This window comes from Sinocyclocheilus rhinocerous, unplaced genomic scaffold (assembly GCF_001515625.1).
Source record: "Sinocyclocheilus rhinocerous isolate Xijiao unplaced genomic scaffold, SAMN03320098_v1.1 scaffold3377, whole genome shotgun sequence".
In the NCBI taxonomy this organism is placed as follows: Eukaryota; Metazoa; Chordata; class Actinopteri; order Cypriniformes; family Cyprinidae; genus Sinocyclocheilus; species Sinocyclocheilus rhinocerous.
Genome location: NW_015654499.1, coordinates 166,279 through 189,170, shown reverse-complemented (window position 1 = coordinate 189,170; position 22,892 = coordinate 166,279). Strand labels below are relative to the sequence as shown.

Genomic DNA, 22,892 nt, shown 5'->3' with positions numbered 1-22,892 from the left:
ATGTGTAATATGTTTTATTTTTTAAACAAATCATAAGCTCTAAAAGATTTTCAGAATTTTTACAACTCTTTTGCTTTATACCATCTACAAATGTTAAATCTTAAAATAAAATGTTAAGGTTAACCTTGCATCTTTCTGGGAAATAAAATGCAGCGATTGATATAAAGTTTATTTATAGTTATTTTCAAAGCTTCAATGTACTGTCAGAAAAACCTTCATTGTTTATTTAATTCTAACAAATACGTTCTTGTTAAAAACTAACCAAAATTAAAAATATTTTTCTTATAATTTCTGCACAGGAGAGACTTGGTGTTGTTTCCAAACAAAAGGAAATATATCGGTATCGGCCAAAATGAGTTGAAAAATATCGGCATATCGGATATCAGCAAAAATCCAATATCGTGCATCCCTAGTGTTCACTGGTAGTCTTGTTGGGTTCTGTTGTGTTGTGCTTTCATGTGGGCACATCTTGGACTGATGTTGTTCAGCTATTAGAACTACACCTCTCTCATTTTCATCTTATGTAATACCAGTCGCGGAGGTTTAAAATCATTTCTCCCGTCTGGCCAGAGAGCAGACTTTAAAAATGCTTTTTGTGAGTCCTGATCTAGGAACAATCTTTCCTGGGGCCAGTTTGAACTGGGTTAGACCTAAAAAAAGTGGTGCGCTTCTAAATTCAGCAAGCTCTGTTTTAGTTTACAAGCCGTAAGGTGTGTTTCTTTTTTTTTTTTGGAGTCACGTGTTGTGCTAGACTGGTGGCTTGACATGGACTCTTTCTTGCTTTTGTCTTAGCACATGTATTTTCATTTGCACCTGCTTTCTTCTTTCCAAACTGTATGGGAAGTTTTCACCATGAGCATTCATTTCAAAGGATTGTTTCAGGAATAACGGCAGTCCTCCAGTGGCATTTGTGTATTTCCTTATAGTTGGCGGCCTGCCAGAGTAGATTTGCATGTGAATGATGGTGTTTTGTGTTACGATCCAAAGAAAAGATGGGAGTTGAAGGGTGAAATGCCTCCCAGAATGGACAGATTTTGTGCAGGGGGGTCGAGATAAAGCAGATACGAAGAACAAGCGCATACAGCCTCAGAGAATGAACAGAGACCTTCAAAGCACACATGAATGCACACACACGGTGCGTCATGCCAAAAGGCACCAACGTGAGCGAGGGAGAGATGAAGAAAAGACGGCATGAGGAAGAGAAAGGAGAGCATGCGTGGGTAGTGGGGGGTTCAGATGTGATAAGGCCTCCATGGTAACGGAATGTCTGTCATGGTTTATGTAACGCCACCGTGGTCCTCTCCATTACGCTCTCCCGAAATCCCAATCTGAGATCTCCAGTTGATTACAATCTACATTGACCAACATCCGATCTGTGCAGCTGGGACTCTCAGCCCTTTTTACTGACAGCCGTTTATTGAGCGTGAACCCCCATGACCCCTAACCTGGAGGTGTCCCAATGTCTAAAAAAACTTTATATATATTGACTTGGAAAATGAAATTGCTCAAATGATGCTCTTTTGGATTTTAGGAGACCTGAAGGAGTTCTTAATGATGTTTTATTTAAGTATCAATTGTTAAAAAGCTGTAATGCAGGGTTGGCCAATTATAATTAATCTTAAATTATTTTTATAATGTTTACAAAGTATGTAAATGCATTAATCTAATTAAGTTCAAGTGAGATTTATTGTCAATCCGCTATATGTTGAAACATATAAAGGAATGAAACGTTGTGCCATGGTATAAACATAGACATAAACATATAATCATATGAAACTTATAAAATATAAAAATAAATAAAATATAAAAATATATAGACATATATAACATGCATAACCTATTGAAAGAAGTGATCTGACTATATATATATATATATATATGTACACGTGAAACAACACGTAGTCTAGTGGAGAAAGTAGTGTAGTACAGAAAGACCACAATTGAGACTGCCGTTAAAGGCATGAGGACATACGTCATTCTAGTGAAATATATAATATAATATCTAAAAATAAAAAGTATAAATATAATCATTTCTATTTTTATTTATTTTTAGATTTGCCCTAAAAATGTGGAAGACCAATTTAATGTAAGATTTCATACAGAAATCTCTGACTTCTGACCACAAACTTTGCTATCTTGGCAATTCTGAGCACAGTTTGAGAAATGGCAATGAAAGTCAAAGGGGTTAATTGAAAATGTTGTTTGGACAATGTCTTTTGTGTGCAAAAGACATAAAGAACAGCATGAAATGATGACAGATTTTTAATCTTTGGATGAACTGTCCATTTAAGCAAAAGTCTCCATTTACTCTCCATGTAATCTCATTAGTGTTTAGGAGAAACAATTGAGATCTCAGTTGTGATTTTGAGCCTATATGCACAAAGGAGAATAGGAGCTCTGCCTTAGTGTTGAGAAATGAGTTTGACCCTAGTTTAGTCTCATCAAGGTCATTTTTGCTGAAACTGAAATTCTTCCAGACGAACAGCATGAAATGATGACAGATTTTTAATCTTTGGATGAACTGTCCATTTAAGCAAAAGTCTCCATTTACTCTCCATGTAATCTCATTAGTGTTTAGGAGAAACAATTGAGATCTCAGTTGTGATTTTGAGCCTATATGGACTCAAAGGAGAATAGGACTCAAAGGAGAATAGGAGCTCTGCCTTAGTGTTGAGAAATGAGTTTGACCCTAGTTTAGTCTCATCAAGGTCATTTTTGCTGAAACTTCTTGCTGAAACTTTTTGCTGAAACAAAATTCTTCCAGACGGCCTTCAGCTGCACACACCCCATTTCCTCCCATCGTCTGAAGGCAGCAGGATTATGGTGTTTTCAGTTGGCAAGGGCTTCTCTTGACCTCAAGAATAAAAGAAAGGGAGTGATTTTCACTTGTCTGAACGATGGATGTTCTATACGTGTGATGGGTGTCTGTCTGAACTCCCTCTTGCATTTCATTCTCATAGTGCGAGAGCATGTGCTGGTGTAGAGAATACATGTGCAGTTTCTATATTTGACTGTGATTGTGTGTGTGCATGTGCTTGTGTGGGAATATGGATGTGTGTGTGGTGTGAGCATGTGGGTATCAGGGTGGGTGTTGGATTTTGCTCTATTCCCACTCTTGTCATTTAAAGAGATGTGCTTTGTGCCAATCTGGCCAGGAGATTTAAGCTCTATCATAATGTAAACTAGTGAGTCGAAAGAGGAAAATGCATGAAAGAACACTGGAGAATTTGTGGGCCGTCAGAGAAAGAAGGGATTCAATTGAGAAAAAAGCATGCGAGGCGGAAAGGTGTCATATTTGTGTCTTCTGTGCCTCATCTTCATGCTGATTTATATTTCCAAGCTAAACATCAGCACTGCCTATTTTACCACTAAAGGTAGGTATCAAACTTTTACACTGTAAAGCCTCATAGATAGTTTCTTATGAAAGTATGTTTCCACCTAAAACAGGTCACAGAAACAGAAGGTCAAATTTAAAATAAGAAATAAACACATTTTGAGATAAAAAAGCTGCAGTTATGGGATATAAAGTCACAGTTAAAGTAGCAGTTGTAAGATATAAAGTTGCAATTTAGATATAGTCACAACTGAAACTGATCTAAAGTTGCAATTATAAGAAATAAAGTCACAATTGTAAGATATAAAGTCACTATTATAAGAAATAAAGTTGCAGTTGTAAGATATAAAGTTGCAATTTAGTGATATCAAGTCACAAAAGAAATTACGTTGCAACATATAGTCACAACTGAGAGCTATAACCGCAACTGTAAGAAAAAATAAAGTTGCAGCTGTAAGACCTAAAGTCAAAATTGAGAGATTGTTGTAAGATAAAAAGTTGCATTTATGAGAAATAAAGTTGCAGTTGTGAGATATAAATTTGTATTTACTAGAAATAAATTCACAGGCTTTCATAGTTCCTGCCTTTGCACGGTGCAAAAGCACAAATGCGTTTTCCAGTTTTATTGCTTTGATCTACCTTGATGTGGTAAAATTTTATTAGCATAAACCTCATCTCAAATTTGGCTCATATCTGTTGCGTCAAAGCCAAAAGTGTTGGGTAAGGACAGCTGGATGCATTAAATGTGCGTCCTGCAGAGATTCTTCACGGGATTCAGGAATTTACTTAGCTCTTTAGAGCAGATTTGATGCTCTCTGCTAAGCATTATATGCCTGAGGGAGGCAAACAGACCCATGCACTGACATAACACATGGCTCAATTACGGCTGCAGCACAAGTTATTTTAAAGAATTATAAACTCCCACTCTAATTTAATATCAACAGCTATGACAAATGCTAATGAAGAGAGATGGTCATTGCCCTAAAAGAATGTTTACATTTGACCAGAGGGGGTCTGCGTTCCAGTCAGCGTTCCAAAAGCGTTCCAGTCAGCACTCACACACACACACACACCCGCTACAGTGACTAAAAGTAAAGTTGCTTGAATATATTTTACACCCTCAGCTCTGACACAACACCTCATCATTTCCTCATCAACTTTAATAGAACTTGTCCGGTGCGTATTTTCCGTTTGGTTACTAACATGTGCCTTTAAGGGTTTACGGGTATCAGAGATGGTAATTAACCCCGTTGACTTCTCCAGTCGTTCCGTTCCTGTTTTTCACACTAACTTAACTGACTTGCAGCCCGGCTTGTCACTGTTTCTGGCTTTGCATTCCATTTGCTTTTTTGTGGGTTTTACCTAGATTCTTTTTGCCTCTGTCTCTCTGTGTACTTCTGTCTGTATTTTGTCTGTTTGTCTTGCTCTTGGTCTCTCATCTTTTTTTATTTCTCCTTACTCACTGTGCAGCCTCTAAAGTCAGCGTTGCCGTGGCAACCGCAAAAGATCTGCAGCTGCAAAGATGTGAAGTCACTCCAATGTGCATATATTTAAGTATGAAGTTGGGACCCTTTAAAGTCTGCTAAAGTCTGCCATACATGGTGAATAAAAATTGGTGCAATATATACTATAATAATATAATAATATAATATATACATACATAAATATATTATACTAATGTTATAAAAATTTTAATTTTTAATTTATATAAATACAGTATACACACACACACACACACACACACATTTTATTCTTTTATTAGGATCCACAAGACAAGCAACAAAAACGGAATCCAAATACCTTGGGAAGTCAGTTTGCAAGATGACAGGTACACATGGCTAACATACATTCACAAGTCCTTATATTTATAACATTCAACACTCAAGGATAGACAAAACATCTTCGTTTCCATATTTGCATACTCCCTATAGTGGCTGAAACTGAACAAAATTTTGCGCGTTTTTTTGCTTTCTTTTTTGCAGATCACAATGTCCGGAGTGTTTGGAATGTTTTTGAAATAGTCTCTGTCAGATGTGTTGTCATAAAACCAGTTCAATTCAACAGTAGTATGCTGGTAAAACTTACTGTCTTTATGTATTGTTTTCAAGTCCTTTACAATCAAATCAACCAGGCGATCGTGTCTGGACACATACAGTCCTTTGTAACAACAACATCCATTTAAGATGTGGGCAACCGTTTCATTTTCCTGTTGATTTTGATGTAACAGACAGTAGGAGTTTTAATTTGATGGGTACCATATTGACAGATTGTACATAGTTGGAAGACATTATAGTCATGCTTTAATCATAAAAATGAGAATATCCTCTGAGATTGAAAAGTTTGTCAAAACAGAGTGGGATACTGGCCGATTGGAGAAGTGCTAATTTTCCCTGTAGTTTCAAGCCCATCCAGTGCTGGGCATTTAGGTTTTTTTTGAGGTGAAGAAGTGAGACTCTTACATTATTGGTCGATAGTTGACGAGGTGTACTTTCGGTGTTGAGAACCGCTAGAGCAGAGATACGCGGGTCTGTTATTATGTTCTCATTAAGAGCCGCTAGCGCTCCGTCAGGTCCCTGCCAAGAGAGCTGCAGTCCTGTGTGCTGCCAAAGATCATTCAAATCCAGCCAATCAGAGCGTACTCCAAATCCGGCTGTTTTGATGTCCAATTTTCCATTCGGTTTTAATTTAAATCCAAGAAACTGGGGCTCATTGCACGAAGCAGCCGGTATTTTGCGCCGCTGTAGATGTAGAAAAAGTGACTCACGTGCCAACTCTGACAGATGCATCGTCGTTATTCAGCATATTAAGAAGATGACCTATTCTGGAGGCAGTATAAATACATTCAATGTTTAGGACACCGAGACCTCCGTCTCGGCGTGACTGGAAAATAATATATCGGGTTGTATGGCTATTGAGGCAGAGCCATTTTCTCACTAGCTTTACCATTTCATCGTTCAGTGTTGAAAGTGTGCATTGTGGAATATGAACATTCATAAATAGATGTTGAATTTTAGCTGTTGCAATCAATCTGATAGCCTCGATCTTCATCATTATGGGGAGAGGGGAAGAGTCAATCAGTGCAAGTCTTCAGGTAAATTCATGACACTGCTCTGTAACCTGTTCCTCCCAGTCACCGCTAACGTTGAATTTATGCCCCAGATAAGGATAGGTTTCATGACGTTCATATAGACGGATAGGTTTATGTGCTAATGCAAAGACCGGGGGTTTGTCAGACTTTGATCTATACCATCTATTTCCTCCACTCCGTCTTTCATAAAACGCAGCACACTTTGTATGTTTCATATCCAAACCAGACCACCTTATGAAGTCATCTGTACGAAGAAGCATATTATGAATTACACTCTCATCTCGTGACGATATTTCCACATCATCCGCATAAGCTTGCACTGGATTTGGAGATCGCACACCTGCTGGTGCGCACTGACACATCCATTTCAGCCAGGAGTTAATCGCTAGTATAAAGTTAATAGCGCTTCAGGGGCAACCGGTCTTAATACCGATCCTGAGAGGTATAGGATCAGTTAAGGCACTTCCACATATGTCTTGAACGTAGGAGTTATTGTAGACGTCCTTGATCACGTCCACATACGGCCGTGGCAGGGGATATGGTCTTTCTTGGGGATTCGATGGATCAATGCACCTTTCCATGCTTCTGGTAGTTTACCGTTCTCAAGACAGATGTTAAATATATTAGTCAGAACTGGGCACAACGTGCTTTTACCAGATTTCAGCGTTTCGTACGTCACACCATCAGATCCGCTTGCTTTATTATTAGGTAAATTACTAATCACTTTCTCTACCTCACTAACAGTAAATAGCGAGGCGTTCAATTGACTATATTGCACCAGATTTAATGGCCCTGTCCATGGCGGCACACTTAATGAACTTTCTGATCTTTCGGGCACACATTTGGAAGTATAATAATTTTGCACAAACTGCTTGCTATTTGTACAGGCTGGTGCACTTGGGTATTTACTGTTGTTAAGAATAACTTGGATTGCTTTAGCTTTTCTATTTTGTCATAAATATGCTAGTTTGTCTTTGCCCACCTGCTTTTGTTCTTGAGTTGCACTCTGTGACGTCCCAAGAGCTTTCTCATAGAAGAATAAAATCTATTATAGAATCGAATAAATTCTCAGATAGATTCTATATCAATTCCCACGTAAAGAGAAATATTTCTTAAATCACGGACATGAAGTTTAAACATTTGGTGAAGTGACAGGAATCTCCTAACACTGCAGGATAAAGGCCCATTCATTATTCATTACACCGATATATAGTGCTGTACATTAATAAGCGCATTTCTCCTGAGCTGTTAGTGTTCATTAGCTAAATAAAGTAAAGCAGAATAGATTTGGCGCTCACTGACCCCCGTACAGCCATTCCTCCTCCTCGTCTCCTGCACTCGCATCAGCGGCGGTGGATTTATCCGTCTCCTCCGCAGACATCTTCTCCTCTGGGCTCTACAATGCGCTCCAGAAGCCAAAGACACTGTCAGATTAAAACCCACCAATCCCGAAAGAGAACGACGTCCCGCAAGAAGCGCAGCTCCGCCTCAATCCAGCTTCCAAGGGAATCCCGGGTTTGAACTTGAGGGAGGCCTCTGTTAATTAATGGCATTTTTTTCAATACACGGGTTGTAAACTTTAAAAATGGTAGTCCAAATGGTCTCCCATTTCGGCAAATTAGTTGAAAAAGTTCCGTTCTTGAAATAAACTCCATTTAAGATGCAGATGAGTTTAATCCATTCTGTCGGCGTTTCTCCAGAGAAAACGAAGTTATGCCTATCCTCAAAGTGTTTTGAATCCAAGGTCTTTCTCCAACCTTTTTCTTGATTTTGAAATGAAAATCGGTTGTTGCCTGCAAATCAGTATGCAAAGCAGGGCATGATTGTGGGAATCTTTGCTGTTCAGACGAATGAATCAACTGAGGGAATTCAGCTGACAGTTCATCTTAATTAAATTCATTGTCTGACTGAACCAACGATACAAATTTATTCTGCGTCCAAGCTACTGCTCTGAAATGCAAATGGACTAGTTGAGCTTTTAGTATTGGACCCTGTTTTCTCTAGTTCATGCTTTGCTTTATTTGCATGACATGTGAAAGCCTTAGCATTTTCAACTGACGTGTTAATTTTGTGCCACTGACTCGTTTCTCATTCCTCTCAGCGATTATGTTTTTAATAGTTTAGTATCAATGATTTATGTGCTCCACATTGATATAACCCAGATACATAATCAGTATCATGTCCTCTCATCAGTCAAAATATAGTCTCCGAAAACCTCACTGTCAAGATGTGCCCCAGATCAAAAAATATTATGCACATTTCTATTCCTTTTTGCAGATTTCAAACAGTTTTTCAAAGCATCACTCATTTATTATGCTTTTTGTAATGCCTTTTTCACTGTTTGTTGACGTTTATATGAGCTAGTCTGTTCGTTTTTACTTTCAGCTGCTAGATGTGTGTGCACAGTACATCACTGCAGCCTTTGGGAGTGTAAGTGGTCCAAAGTGGGCCAGAAAGCGTCGTGATTTATTCTACCCACAAACCCACTGTCCTTGAGATGAGTTAGCAGAGGTGAAGGCTGGTGCTGTCAAGTTCAATTTCATTTCTCCGCACACATACTCACAGAGCGAGTGTTCACAACCTGTCGAACAAGAACAGCTAAGTCTGCACAGAAGACATAATTTTCCAGAGTTTCTTGTCTTTCATTATACTGTCCTACGTGTCAGTCTCCGCAACCCAACACTTTCAGACAAACATGAACATCTTGTTCAGTTGTGATGTCACTAATAAGGTTGCGTTCGTCTCTCTGTCTCCTTGCAGAAATACTCCTGGATGACTTCATGCTGACGCACCCAATCTTCTTGGCCCCAGACAAGTTCCAGCAGGTCTTGCTTCAGCAGTATCCTTTCCCCTCGCCAGAACCATAAGTGCCAAATGTACACCTTTTAACATCTGAAAATCTTCATTGGACGACTGTAACCCTACCTTAATGTGATTTATTCAAGTAGAACATGTACCTGAACATCATATTTTGGAAAAATAGCTCTATATTAACCAGTTTTAGGGCTATGACTGGGATTTAGGGTCTTATCAACATATAATTTCTGTTAGCATTAACATTAAGATTAAAGTTTAGGCTGCAGTTTATGATAGGAATGTTGCTTCAGGACCAGACGCTCTCACATTTGGTGTGGGCAAGTGGAATAGATTGTAGATATTATTTTTTACATTTAATTGAATATTTAATTTTTATTAAATATTTTAAGATTGAACTTAATTTAATTCCTTTTGAATGTATTATTTATTCTTTGTTTTTAATTATCTATTAAAACAGAAGCCTTATAGTATTGAGGGACATGATGATGAGAAAAAATTGATTTGGAGGAAAAAATAAAATTTAAATACTTTGGCATTCGCTCGCAAAACTTTTGCATTTGGGATGGAAAAATTATGTTTAAAAAAATCTATATTTTGCTTTAAGTTTCTTTAGGAATGTGATACTTTAGCAAGAAAACACAAAAGCATTGAAATAAAATTTCTCCTCCCATCTAATATTTTTCCATCATCATGTCCTCTTAGGGGCTCTTTACTATAGCATTAGATCATATCCTGCTGTCTATATCCATTACAGTCTGAAGACATTTTACATGATCAAAGTCTAGCATGACCACACTTTATGGTTTGTCAGACCAATGGACACAACTCAGAACTGGTTAAATCATGTATAACTTGCTAATTGTCTTTCTGGTCAAATTTTGTAGAGCTTCACCTAACTTTTTAGTTTTTAGCTAAAACATCATTATTTTTAGGTCTCGTTTATGTTATTTTGTTTGGAACTGAATGATCACACTGACAGCTATGCTAGTGTCCTACATGTTCTCCAGTCAGTTTGTTTACTTCGCAAAACTTCAGAAAAAGCATTTGGCTCTGAATTATCAAGCCGAACACTTGAATGTCTTCAAAACACTTCCAAAACAAACTGAATTATCTGCCATAAAACAGCCAATACACACAGCCGAAGAGCCTAGCGTCTTTCTACCGCAGGGGGCTAACAGTCGCACATGCCGTTTAAGATTTGGGTCAGAATGATTTACCAATTAGCCGCAATGCTAACCTACCTCTGTCAGACTCTGCAGGCCAACACTCACCCCCCCATCCCTCGGGGTCCATCAGTTTCCTAAATTCAGATAAGATGAGTGCAATGTGGGGAATGTTTGTTTTGTTAGCTTTAAGCATTGTGTCAGAGTGTGTATAAGTGTGTGTGTGCAGAGGACACCCCTCTCTCTTTCATTCAGTGACCTACATTCCTTCTGTGAATGCCATAGCCCCCCCTACCCAGACCATAATGCCGTCTGAGGGGCTTGTCTGCAGATTTAAGCACAAAGGTATTCCTGGGGAGGCCCGTCTGCATGCCTCAGCGCTCCTAATGCAGCGTGTCTGCTGCGCGGCGGCCCCCCGAGTGTCTGCGGCAATCAGTGACCCTCGCTAATCTTCCCTGACTGCCGTCACCACCTCGCCTTGTGAGCCACTCCTCTCTTTCTCTTTCCTCTCCCTCCTCCCAGGCCATTTATCTTTCCACTTTCCACACCTTTTTTCCTGGTCTTTGACTTGACCTAATCCAGGCCTAATCAGATCTTTTTGTTGTGGCAACATGTCTGCTTCCTGCTTAGAAAAGCCCCGTCTCGTAGACTTCCCACTCGTCAGGGCTCATTTGAGGGGTTTAATAAAAAGATTTCAAAGCAGGATGATTCCGTTTCACTCAGGACTGATAGTGCTTTTAGCTCTTCACACATTGACAGTCCCGGTGGAGTCGGCCTGGCCGGACTCCAAACCCCTGTGGCGGCCGCGATCCAGGGCTTGTGCGAGGGAACAGAGTTCAAATTTCGCAGCTGCCCAGCAGCTCAGACGGCTGCTGTTTTTTGGCACCCGAGCAGAGGTGATGGCTCTGGATATAGATTTACTAGATCTATGATGCCATTTGCAGAAGCTCCTCTTGGGCCTTTTTTGTATGGGAATAGCTGTCAATTTTAGACGGGGTTTCGGGGACTCTTTAATTATAGGCAGAGAGGCTCAGGGATACTCCACTTTAAATTTAGTCCGCCTTTCCGGTTTCCTGCTCATATGATTGGTAGGATTGGGGACAAGGAGTCTTTGCAGATTTTTAGGTCATCTTATGTGCCGATAAAGTATATGTCTTTGCTTAAATGCTTATGTGTGACTTTACCAACTTATGTAAGCCTGCGAGTACAGAAAAATCCATTCCACGTGTGATTATGTTGTAACTTGTGTGTGTGTATGTGAGTGTGTGTGGGTGTGAAGGGTGTGTTCCATCGGCCTCAATACTTTTCAAAGGTTGCAATTATTCTGGCTGTCTGGCCACAGAAGCAGAGATTTTGTTTTTCCAGTGTGGCATCTGTGTCAGGTGATCGGACAGTGGCTGTCTGAGCATGTGTTTATCTGCATACACTCATAAAAACCCAATAATTTCTGTGTTTCTGAGCAATCTTTCTATCTATCTATCTATCTATCTATCTGTCTGTCTGTCTGTCTGTCTGTCTGTACAGGTATAGACGTGTGTATTCACTGTATTTAGTGAGAGCAGGTGTGTATGAGTTGGCTCGTGAGTGTGTTGTTTCTTAACTCCTGGCTCAGATTCAGCTCAGAGGGTAAGCAGGGTGAGGGCTGGCCCGGCTGGGACGGAGCTGAGCGGAAACTTGCAGTTCTGACTGTGGCCTTCCGCTATCTGGACACATACAGAGACTTACTGCAGGAGGAGGGAGATCGCTCCAACACTTTTCCAAAGGTACTGCACTTGTTTATAAAAAAAAAAAGAAAAAAAGCTCAAAACTCATAAATGTTTTTTCAAATTTTCCAATGCATACAAACAACAAAATAAAAAGCTAAAAAAAAAAAATCTGCAAAATAGAATGAAGAATGATAATTTTTGATTAAAAAAAAAAGAAGTAATTATTTAATGAGGATTTTTGTCTTGTTTCTCATATTAATTGATTTGGGAAACAACATGAGTCTTGTTCAAAGAATAAATCTTGAATTAAGCATGAACCTCATTCAGTTTTGTTAGAAGTTTATTTAGAAAAATAAACCTAATTGCAGATTTGTATATTTTGTACCATTTGTACAGTCCTTAGAGTGTCATCACTGGTATAAGATTATCAGGGTTACTATGGTAACCCTGCGCTAAGGAAAATATTGCTCTTTTTGTCTGTTTGACATCAGTTTTTCTTAATTAAAGACAAACACACCTGTGCTCCAGACGTTATTTTTTTCTTGTTTGTGATATTTTGTTCCGGTACATGACTACACAATATTTATTTTGAAACCTGTTCTTATGTTTTCTTGCAGCTGTTTTTAGACATCAGACCATGAATTAGAACTGTCTGTTTTCACATTGTCGTTTCATTAATATTAAAATGCTTATTGAAATTCTAGGAATTTATAAAAAGGTTCATTTTTCACCGTCGTTTGCTTCATCTCCTTTATTTCCTTCCTCCTGGTCTTAATAATAAATGCATGTCGTTTCAGGAGCTGTATTTGTGCGCCGTTCAGGAGCTCAGCCGCTTTCCTGAACTGGTGGAAGACGTCCTGAAGCTTCAGCGCTGGACTGAGATATTGCACAGCCCGTAAGCATCAAATCCCCCTCATCCTTGCAGTGGAATATTAATATAAGCTATAAATATTTTTTATGAGCTATAATGGCTGCAGAAATCATTGGAACAGAAAATCATATAACACATGAAGCCTCTTAGTTTGGTGAAGTACAACATGAGTTGTAAAGTATTAAATGAGGCGCATGCAGTTGCCCAATAAGAGCTTTAGAACCAGATGAAGAATTAATGTGCAGAGATTAATGCTTTAATGTGTTGTGTTCGATTTCGATTGTGTCATTAAAAGCCTCTACAACAGGACAGCAGTTTTGTCATAAAACCTTAAACAGTTCTTTTTTGTTTATAAAAAAAGCACATTTTTTTCCTGGCACTGGCATGTTTGGTCTTTCTGCATCTTTAAATTCTAAGGATGCCATGCAAACATAATCAATGCGTTTTTCTTGGTTTTGGCAGATTGGAGTTTAAAATTTCTTGCTGTCCAGTTATAAACAGTTTAAGAGCATGCTATGACTGCTCCTTAAATATCTTGCCCATGCATAGAATATTTTCCATCCCTGATGCCATTACTAAACAAATTGTAGGTTAATAATAGTCTTTTGGGGACAAATAACTTATTCAATTATTTACACATGAATAGCTACCTGACTTGTTTTCCCTTCTATCCGACAGAGCCGAGGAGGACAAGGAAAGTCGCAAGAAGCAAGTCCGCCCGCTCTTCCGACACTTCAGGCGTATCGACGCCTGCCTGCAGCCCCGAGAAGCTTTCCGTGGCTCGGACGAGAGTACGTTCAAACCTTCATTTTAATAGGATGCATAAATATTTCACAGCCTGACCACAGTTTATTACCATTGCTTTTGCTTAGCTGTGCAATAACGCCCATGAGAATACTGTTAGTTAATCATCTTATTCATCCTTTTTTTGTGAAAATGCCAGTCTGCTTTCACTTCATTCAGACCAGGATGACAAATCGGGTCACAAAGTAGCATCTGCCAAGTTTTATAGATGCAATGAGCTCATCTGATGAAATGAGACTCTTTGTCAGGGCAGTGGCTCAACCCAAGCTAAGTGATTTCCCAGACCTTAATCAATAGGCAATCTGACAGTACAAAACGCTGCTGACCCTGAAGCCTCCAGTGACCTGGTTTGTGCTTTTGTCAGAGCCGTGACTGGTAAATGGAGAGGAGGTCAATACTGTACATAATTACTACTATTCAAAGTTTTGCCTCTTTTATTTAACTTGAGATAAAATGATTCAGTAAAAATGGGTGATGGCGATGTTAAAGGGTTAGTTCACCCAAAAATGAAAATTAGCCCATAAATTACTCACCCTCAAGTCATCCTAGGTGTATATGACTTTCTTCTTTCAGACGAATCCAGTCGGAGTTATATTAAAAATGGTCTTTGATCTTTCAAGCTGTTTCATGCCACTCAGCGGGTGTTGCATGCATCAGTCCAAAAGCAGTTAAATAAAATGCGCCCATCCATAAAAAAAAGTGTCTCACACGGCTCTGGGGAGGAACAAAGGCTTTCTGTAGCGAATCGATGTGTTTTTGTAAGAAAAATATCCATATTCAAAACGTAATAATCACTTTAATGTAGCCACTGCTTTTGGCTAGTGGATCTCAGTGTTCTTCCAGATTGATATTCAGTCAGGAGATCCGAAAGATAGGGCGGTGCAAGACCATTCAACGATTTATATACTAATAAAAGTATTTTAAAATCAATTCTATAATGTACCAGAAGCCAGTGCAGTGAGACTAAGATGGGGGCAATATGTATTATGTAATGAATTTGACTGTTTAGTTCTTGTTTAGTCTTCTGCAGGGTTTACACACCAGATCACTCATACGTGACCATTCGGAGTCGTCTTTCATGCCGGGTCAGAGAGATCTTGGCTCTGGTGAAAGAGAAACTTCAGTATAGCGAGGACCAGCCCTTCCAACCCGCCAACCTCATACTGGTGGCCGTCACCTCATCTGGGGGTAAGAGAATTAAAGTCCGTACCATGCACACGAACACCATGCAAACTTACTAAGACCTCACTTGCACACTGAAACCCCAAACAGCGTCATGTGTGTAAATTATGAAGTGGCATGACAATTTATAATGATCCAGACCTTGACTCGCTGTTTGGGAACATGCCATTTTTTGGATTGACTTGGCTCATCTGCTTTAACATCACAATCTAATCTGTGTTTGTTCAGAGAAGGCTGTGTTCCGTCCCAGCGACGAGGCCGTTTTCACCACTCTGGGCGTCAACACCCACCTGTTCGCCTGTGAGCCCGCGGAGCTCGAGAGTTTGGTGAGAACCGTGGGCGAGACACTCATGTGGGGGGGGGGGGAGTGGTGTTCCCATAGAGACCCTCATAAACAGCAAGCATAAGTGTTCTGTATTTGTTACAGTCATACTGGAATTCTTACTTATGATTGTTAAACACCACAAATTAAAATGTTCACTGAAGATATGTTATCTACAGCAGTGCTGAGAACTTGATTCAGTGGTTTAGAAAGCATTCGATTGCCATCAAAATCTTGTTTTATTCAACCACAAAGCGAAAGTGGCGTCTCGTCATGAGTCAAACAGAGAGCTGGAGTTATTTAAAATCTACAATCGTAGTTCAGCTTCAGTGTGGGAGAAGAATGCGGTAGGATGTAAGCAAATATCGAAGACTTGGGGGCACCTAATGTTAAAGTTATTGAAAAACCCATATTGACTTGTCCCGCTCAGTGTCTTTTGGTGATTACGATCCTCATCCTCATGTCTTTGTCGGTCAGATACCGCTCCCTGAGGAGATCCACTGGTCACCAGGAGACAGCAAACTCCATGACATGAGTGCAGAGGAGGTGGCCAATCAGCTGGTGGTGTTCGACTGGGAACTCTTCAGCTGTGTGCACGAGGTCAGGACACTACAGCCCTCAAATCATCAGTATTCAGCACAGCTTCACCACAGACAGACACAGGGCAGCGTAAAGCTGCTGCAATGCATTGTGCACAAAATATCAGAATGTTTAATGTTTCCACATCTTTTTTAATTGGAAGATGTCCGGAGATTCATTCTTAAAAGACAAATTCCTTGTAGCCTCTGCATTAAACTTTGGTACATTATAGATTAGTTACTTTTTTCTTAATTTATGTGCATGGCAGATGATTTTATCTAAAGCAAATTGCAGGGCATTTGAGGTGCATTTTATGTGAATTTGGGAATCAAACCCATGACCTTTTTAGTTGCTAGTGTCATGCTCACAATTAAATAGTCGTTTTAAATTAGTAACATTTATTTATTTACTCTTTATTAGTTACTTTTAAACTTCATTTGTAAAAGTTTCAAGGTTTTAAATGCACAAATACTATCCTGAGATTTCACAATGGCACTCATTATATACACAAACAAAATAAAGAATGTGACAGTGTTGTTGTTGTTGTTATCTGAAACTAAAACTAATAAAATTGAATTATAAGAAAGCTGAAAGTAAATAAAATATAAATATTAGATGAAAAACTTTACTTAAAAAGCTTGGAAATATTGCCGTGACTACCAACTGAAATAAAATATGATTTGGTACTAAAATGACTAAAACCAAAATGGGAATAAATTATAAAAGCTATATAGAAAAATGTAAAAAAATAAAACTAAAATAAAAAAATACAAAAGCTCCCAACAAAATGACTAAAACTTAAACTAAAATTAAAATAAAACTGAAAATGTAAAATAAAGGCTAATTCTAAATAAATAAATAAATAAATATTATAATAGTATATAAATAAAATTTTAAAATTTTAAAAATCATAAAATGACACTGTCCTAAAATGGTAAACAATATATCTTAATTTGTCAGTATGCATATTTTTAATTGGTATATCCTTCATAGGGTGGTTTACTACAAATACGTATCAAGACTTGTCTAGTGCTACAATGCATCCTCTGTAGTTTTCCATTGCAAACAAATTTGTGCCTTAGGAAGCTGGCTTTTAGTTCAAGGCTAGCCACACAGCAAAGTTCATGTAAAAACAACAAAACTTTTTCCGTGTATCTTTGTTCCTGTTCGCGTTTGATTTTTTTTTTTTTGGGGTGGGGGTTTGTTTGAACAGGTGGAGTTTGTGTGTTACGTATTTCACGGGGAGCAGGCTCGCTGGCGCCCCCTCAACCTGGAGCTGATCCTGCAGCGATGCAGTGAAGTGCAGCACTGGGTCGCCACAGAGATCCTGCAGTGCCAGTCGCTTCCGAAGAGGATACAGCTACTGCGCAAGTTCATAAAGATTGCAGCCTTGTGAGTGTATATGTGTTTGGGTAGGGTGCAAGCTGAAACCGCTTATGAAGGTGACAAAAATGAATTATTCAGGAATCATCACAGTGTGTCAGAACTGTGAACATGATAACGTATGACACCCCACGTATATCAACACCTATTCAGTATTCTGGCTTTCGGAGGGGGTGGTTAGCCAATCACAAAAGGGTTCATTTGCATATAGTTTTAATGGTTCAGTAGCAGAAAACACCTGTTTAATTTTAAGGTTCAGAAAGACGGGAAAAAAGAGTCATGTAAAATGAAATTAATCTGTTTTTGATGGAAGAAACTTTGACTTGCATCATAAGCGGACTTAAGGGGGAAAATATTCACATCTTATTCACATTCCAATGTCATTTTAGTTCCCTTTCAGTCGGTCACTCTCGACGTCACGTCGGATGACCGACGAAATTGGGATCTCGCTTAGAGAGACCAATCTACGCAGCTGGATGCAATAATCGCATGCCAATGTGCATTGGCTCGTTTAGTTTACACTCGAAGTAGATTGGTCTCTCTAAGCGAGATTCCAATTTCGTCGGTCATCCGACGTGACGTTTCCGTTCCCTCCTTCAGGGAACGAGGGTTACCATACGTAACTGAGACGTTTTATTTATTTACTGTTATAGTACTTATTAATTATAAATTAGCTTTTATTTTTATATTTTCAGTTTTCAAGTTTTAGTAACTTTGATATGTGCTTTTGTTATTTCTATATAGCTTCAGTTTATTTTGATGCCAGTTTTAGTAATTTTAGTAGTGAAACTAAATTTGTTTCAGTTAGTTGCCAAACATTTCTTAGTTTAAGTTAAAGTTTTTCATCTAATATTTGTTTATTTTATTTCGGCTTTATTTCAATTATTGTTTTAGAGAACTTTAACAGCACTATTACGTTCTTTATTAGGTTTGTGTGTGTAATGAGTGCTGTTGTGTGTCTGTGTGTGTGTTTTAGATGTAAACAGCAGCAGGATCTGCTGTCGTTCCTGGCGCTGGTTCTGGGACTGGACAACCCTGCAGTCAGCCGCCTACGTCTGACCTGGGAAGTGAGTGCATCTGTTTGTTAATCTCCCTTTTTCACATTCTCTTTCTCACACACAGTCTCTTAGCACCTCTGCCTACTCTCGTTCCTAAGAACCGTCGAGTGTTATTCTTGGCAGGAGGCTATTAGCAGTTGTCATGACAACAGAACTGAATTAGCTTGTGCTGTTCCAAAGGAAATATTTCCACGTCCAGCTGTACATTTAATGTCAGATTCTGCCTTTTTATTTTAAAATAAATAATAACTCCTCAGTCCTCTGGATTTTTACCTCATGTGTTGTGTTTTAAATGTGTTCACTCATCCGAGTTTTAATTGGCACGCGAAATGTGTCATTCGCTAATTGCATATGTGTGTGCGTGTGTGTTTTTGCAGGGTTTGCCAGGAAAGTTCCGGAAGCAGTTTCAGCAGTTTGAGAGCATTGCGGTAAGTGAAGAAAAATCCCAAATGCAATTTAATATCTGAACTGTTTCTCCTAGACAGCAGTGAGATTAAATGGAGGGCAAGCGGAGACTTTTGCTTAGGTCTTCTGCTTCTCAGTTGCTTATCTTGAGAGAAAGACTCCTAGAGTTTCAGATAACATCTCAAAAATGTCTTAACTGTGCTCAGATTTGCAAAGAACAAAAGTTAGAGAACTCAGTATGAGCTTTTTCTTATCATTTTTCTAATCAAATTCTTCCATGATCATTATCTGAACTATAAAATCCATGTTCATTTTATAACTCTACACTCTAATTGTATGTCAACAATTGTCTCATTTGTCTATTTTTATTTCTACTCGGTACTTGTAGAAATAAATACTTTGATTTCTTTATTTCTAAATGAATACTTTATTTCTAAGTTAAAGAATAGTTCAACCAAAAATGAAAATTTGCTGTTGAATTACTCACCTTCGTGCCATCCAAGATGTAGATGAGTTTGGTGATTCATAAAATGCAAGACAATGAGCTCTGTCACTTTAAGAGTCAAAAAAGCAGGTACAGGAAAAAACAAAATGAATCAAATGATGTTCAGTTTCTATCACAGACCGATCGTTTTTCTTCAAAAGACCTCAGTATTTTGCCAGGAGCTAATTTTGTTTCCTGTACCTGCTTTTTTGACTCTCAAAGTGACAGAACCCATTAACTTGCATTTTATAAATCACCAATGACCATGGGTTCAGCTAAAAATCTTCTTTAATGTTTTACTGAAGAAAGAAAATCACCTACATCTTGGATGGCCTGAGGGTGAGCAAATAAACAGCAAATGCTCATTTTTGGGTGAACTATCCCTTTAATAATTGAGTGCAGTGTAACTGAGAACTCCATTGAGCCTCTTGATCTCTGAAAGAACAACCTCTGAGCAATGAAATTTGTCACTCTGAAGGCTCATTTGACATTAATCGACAGCATTTGTGATGATGATGTTGTTTGTGTTGCTACAGGACCCTTCGAGGAACCACAAGTCATACAGAGACCTTCTAGCACTCACTCACTCACTCACTCACTCACTCACTCACACACACACAGTCTCTTCCTCCAGCTGTTGTCCATATGTGTTCCTATAAAGTCCCCTCCTGCCGTGAATGCCTCTGTGATTTGAAGTCGGTCTGAAAGGCCCGCCTCATTAATTAACGCCCCTCTGATCTGCAGCTCCTGTATATGCTGGATTTCAGACCCCCTGCAGCCAAACATGCACCAGGGATCAAGACGCATGCATACACATTAGTGATACACACAAACACATGTGCATTTTGTGTTATGATGGGACTTCCAGTGTTTTTTTTTTTCTTTACTGAGCAAATTATAGATTCTATCCTCTAACCCTAAACTTGACCCTTAATCCCAGAATTTTTGCGTGCCATTAAGACATTATTTAATCCCTTTTTGGGTGTCCTTGTGGACTTCTGTGGGGTTTTGTCATTCTACTATGCTTGAGGGGATATTTGGTGCCCACAGTGAAAGCAAAACCTGACCCACACTTTGTTGCTGCGATTCATTAAAAAGTTTCATTATATGCTCAAATTGTTGCCTGAAAAACACATAAAATCTTGCACAAAGATCTTGTACTGAGTGACTCAAGGGAAATTTTTTAGCATTAATGCCTAAAAGTAGAGGAAATGTATTGATGCACATTTTTGCACTTTTTCTCTCTCACGTCGTTGCAGAGCGCAAGTATATACACTACCATTCAAATCTAAGCTGGTTTAGAAGTCTCTTATGCTCACCATGGCTGCATTTATTTGTTCAAAAACATATTGTGAATATTGTGAAATATTATTACAATTTAAAATGAGTGTTTTCTATTTTAATACATTTTAAAATGTAATTTATTCCTGTGATGCAAAGCTAAATTTTCTGCATCGTTCAGTGTCACATGATCCTTCAGAAATCATTCTAATATACTGATTTGCTGCTTAAAAACATTTCTTACTATTATAAATGTTAAAAACTGTTTTGCTGCTTAATATTTTCAATATATAAATACATTCATGATTCTTTGGTGAACAGAAAGTTCAAAAGTACAGCATTTATTTGAAATTGATTTTTTTGTAGCAATCTAAAAAATCTAAATAAAAGTATTTTAAAACATCTTACTTACCTCAAACCTTTGAATGGTAGTGTATGAGTGCTTCTCAATTTAGTTTTCTTTCCCCCTTCTGATTTTAAAACCGTATATACACATACACACCTTTATCCACATTTCTACACACATTCATACACACAGCTGCTATATTCCTGTCTCATCTGTCCTCTCTCATGTCTGTAGTCTCTCCATGTCTTTTCACTCTCTGTCTCCTTCCCTGTAGGTGCTCATGACTCAAGCCTGTCAGGATCAGTTGAGCATCAAAGTCTTTGCTGAGAATTGCTCTGCTTTTCAGTCTGACACACACATTACATGACTCTGGCACGAGACACAAAGACATCAAGGGCCTCATTTATAAAACGTGCGTATGCACAGATTTGATCGTAGAGTGTGCATACGCAAAAATCCACGCTAACGTTCACATTTATAAAAACGGTCTTTGACGTGGAAAAGAGCTTAGCGCCACGTCAGGGTCTGAGCAGACGTACGCACTTTTGTTTGCCCAAGTTTTGGAAATATAAGCCATTCTTGCCGCTTGTAAAAGATTTGGACATTGTCAGGTGCTCTTTTATAAGTCAATGACATTAATTAGACATCGTTTACAAGGCGGAGATCTGAAACTGTTCAGCTGCGCACAATTTCAAGATCATTGCAATTTATAGATTTCACATCTAAAAGAGAGGCGTACACACATTTTCTGTGCATACGTTCGTTCTATGAATCACACGTACGCACTTTGAGAAATGATCGTAAAATCTAATTTAGGATGCTTTCTACGCAGTATTTTATAAATGAGGCCCCAGAATACGAAAGACAGGCTTTGTAAATTATGAAAAACAAGCTCAAGATTCATTTTAGCAAACTCATTTTTTTAGCAAACTTTTGATTCATTTGGATGAACAAAACACTAGTTTGTTTAACAAAACACTGAAGTGTTCCCATACATTTTCATGCATTTTAGCATATTTTGTAGTGTAATAGTTATAATCATTTAGAATAGTTGTATTTAATTCAGCTTTGCATCACAGGAATAAAGTACATTTTAAAATATATGAAAATAGAAAATGCAGCCTTGCTGAGCATAAGAGACTTCTTTTAAAAACAGAAACAAATTCTTACCAAATGAAAGTGTATATGTTTTATTAAATAAGTTACTCCCAAACAAAGTTCTCTCCTAATCTGAGGGATTTAATAAAATGAATTAATGAAAAGAATTGGTTGAAAACAGTTGTTTAAATTAGGGGTGCGCCGATCCGATATTCAGTATCGGTATTGCTCCGATACTGGCATTTTCTGCTGGATCGGGGTATCGGTCAGACGAGACCGATCCAAATCCGATATTGTGCGTATACTATTTTGTATTATTATTAAGCCCCACGAAAGCCACATAAACATTATAAAGCACAATAAAGTTTCCGTGCCCTGCATTTCAAGTGTTCTGAAGCTGTTCCATAGTTTAATGTGAGGTACAGATGAATATTCAAGTCAAGTTCACGTAAACTCTTCTCTCGGCTGCGGCTGTCTGTCATCCTCCATTCAGTATTCAAACTGCGTGTCACGTTCGGTTACGACAGCCAAGACGATGAAACTCTCTCCAAGATGATTAAATGTTCCTAATGTTATACTTGATCTGTAAATGGTTTCGCATAAAAGGAATTTATCTTGCTGGAGTTTCGTGCTGTTTCTAAATCGTGTAAATTTCTACCGGATATCTGGTTAGATCACAAGACTGGAGTAGAGAGCACTATGAATTGTTCTTCACGAGCACAGTAACTGAAATTTAAAAATGTGAAAAGAAAAGGCTCAATAAACTAACGCACATATATAATACGCATCAATATCTCTTCACTTTGTGCTTTGAACTTTTCTATGCGGAGCCTTGCATGCAGTGACTCCGTGTTGCTTCAAGCGCATCATTCTGCGCACGGGATGCACATAAGCGCTTTGTGCCACTCCGTGGAGCCTTTAGTATTATAATACTTTTGCGCAATGAAAGATTATTAATAGCCTTTCTTGTT

General features: G+C 38.5%; 1 protein-coding gene across 1 annotated transcript in view; it reads left to right on the top strand.

Moving 5' to 3' along the window:
• Positions 1-22,892, top strand: part of LOC107717207 (rap guanine nucleotide exchange factor-like 1) — a 46,987-nt gene that overhangs the window by 14,574 nt on the left and 9,521 nt on the right. Inside the window, exons 2-12 of the mRNA XM_016523886.1 lie at positions 9,183-9,261; positions 12,015-12,165; positions 12,906-13,003; positions 13,658-13,770; positions 14,804-14,971; positions 15,194-15,291; positions 15,765-15,887; positions 17,080-17,258; positions 18,226-18,316; positions 18,685-18,735; positions 19,733-19,805. Coding sequence (XP_016379372.1) covers positions 9,183-9,261; positions 12,015-12,165; positions 12,906-13,003; positions 13,658-13,770; positions 14,804-14,971; positions 15,194-15,291; positions 15,765-15,887; positions 17,080-17,258; positions 18,226-18,316; positions 18,685-18,735; positions 19,733-19,805 — 1,224 coding nt within the window. The remainder of the gene's footprint in view (positions 1-9,182; positions 9,262-12,014; positions 12,166-12,905; positions 13,004-13,657; positions 13,771-14,803; positions 14,972-15,193; positions 15,292-15,764; positions 15,888-17,079; positions 17,259-18,225; positions 18,317-18,684; positions 18,736-19,732; positions 19,806-22,892) is intronic.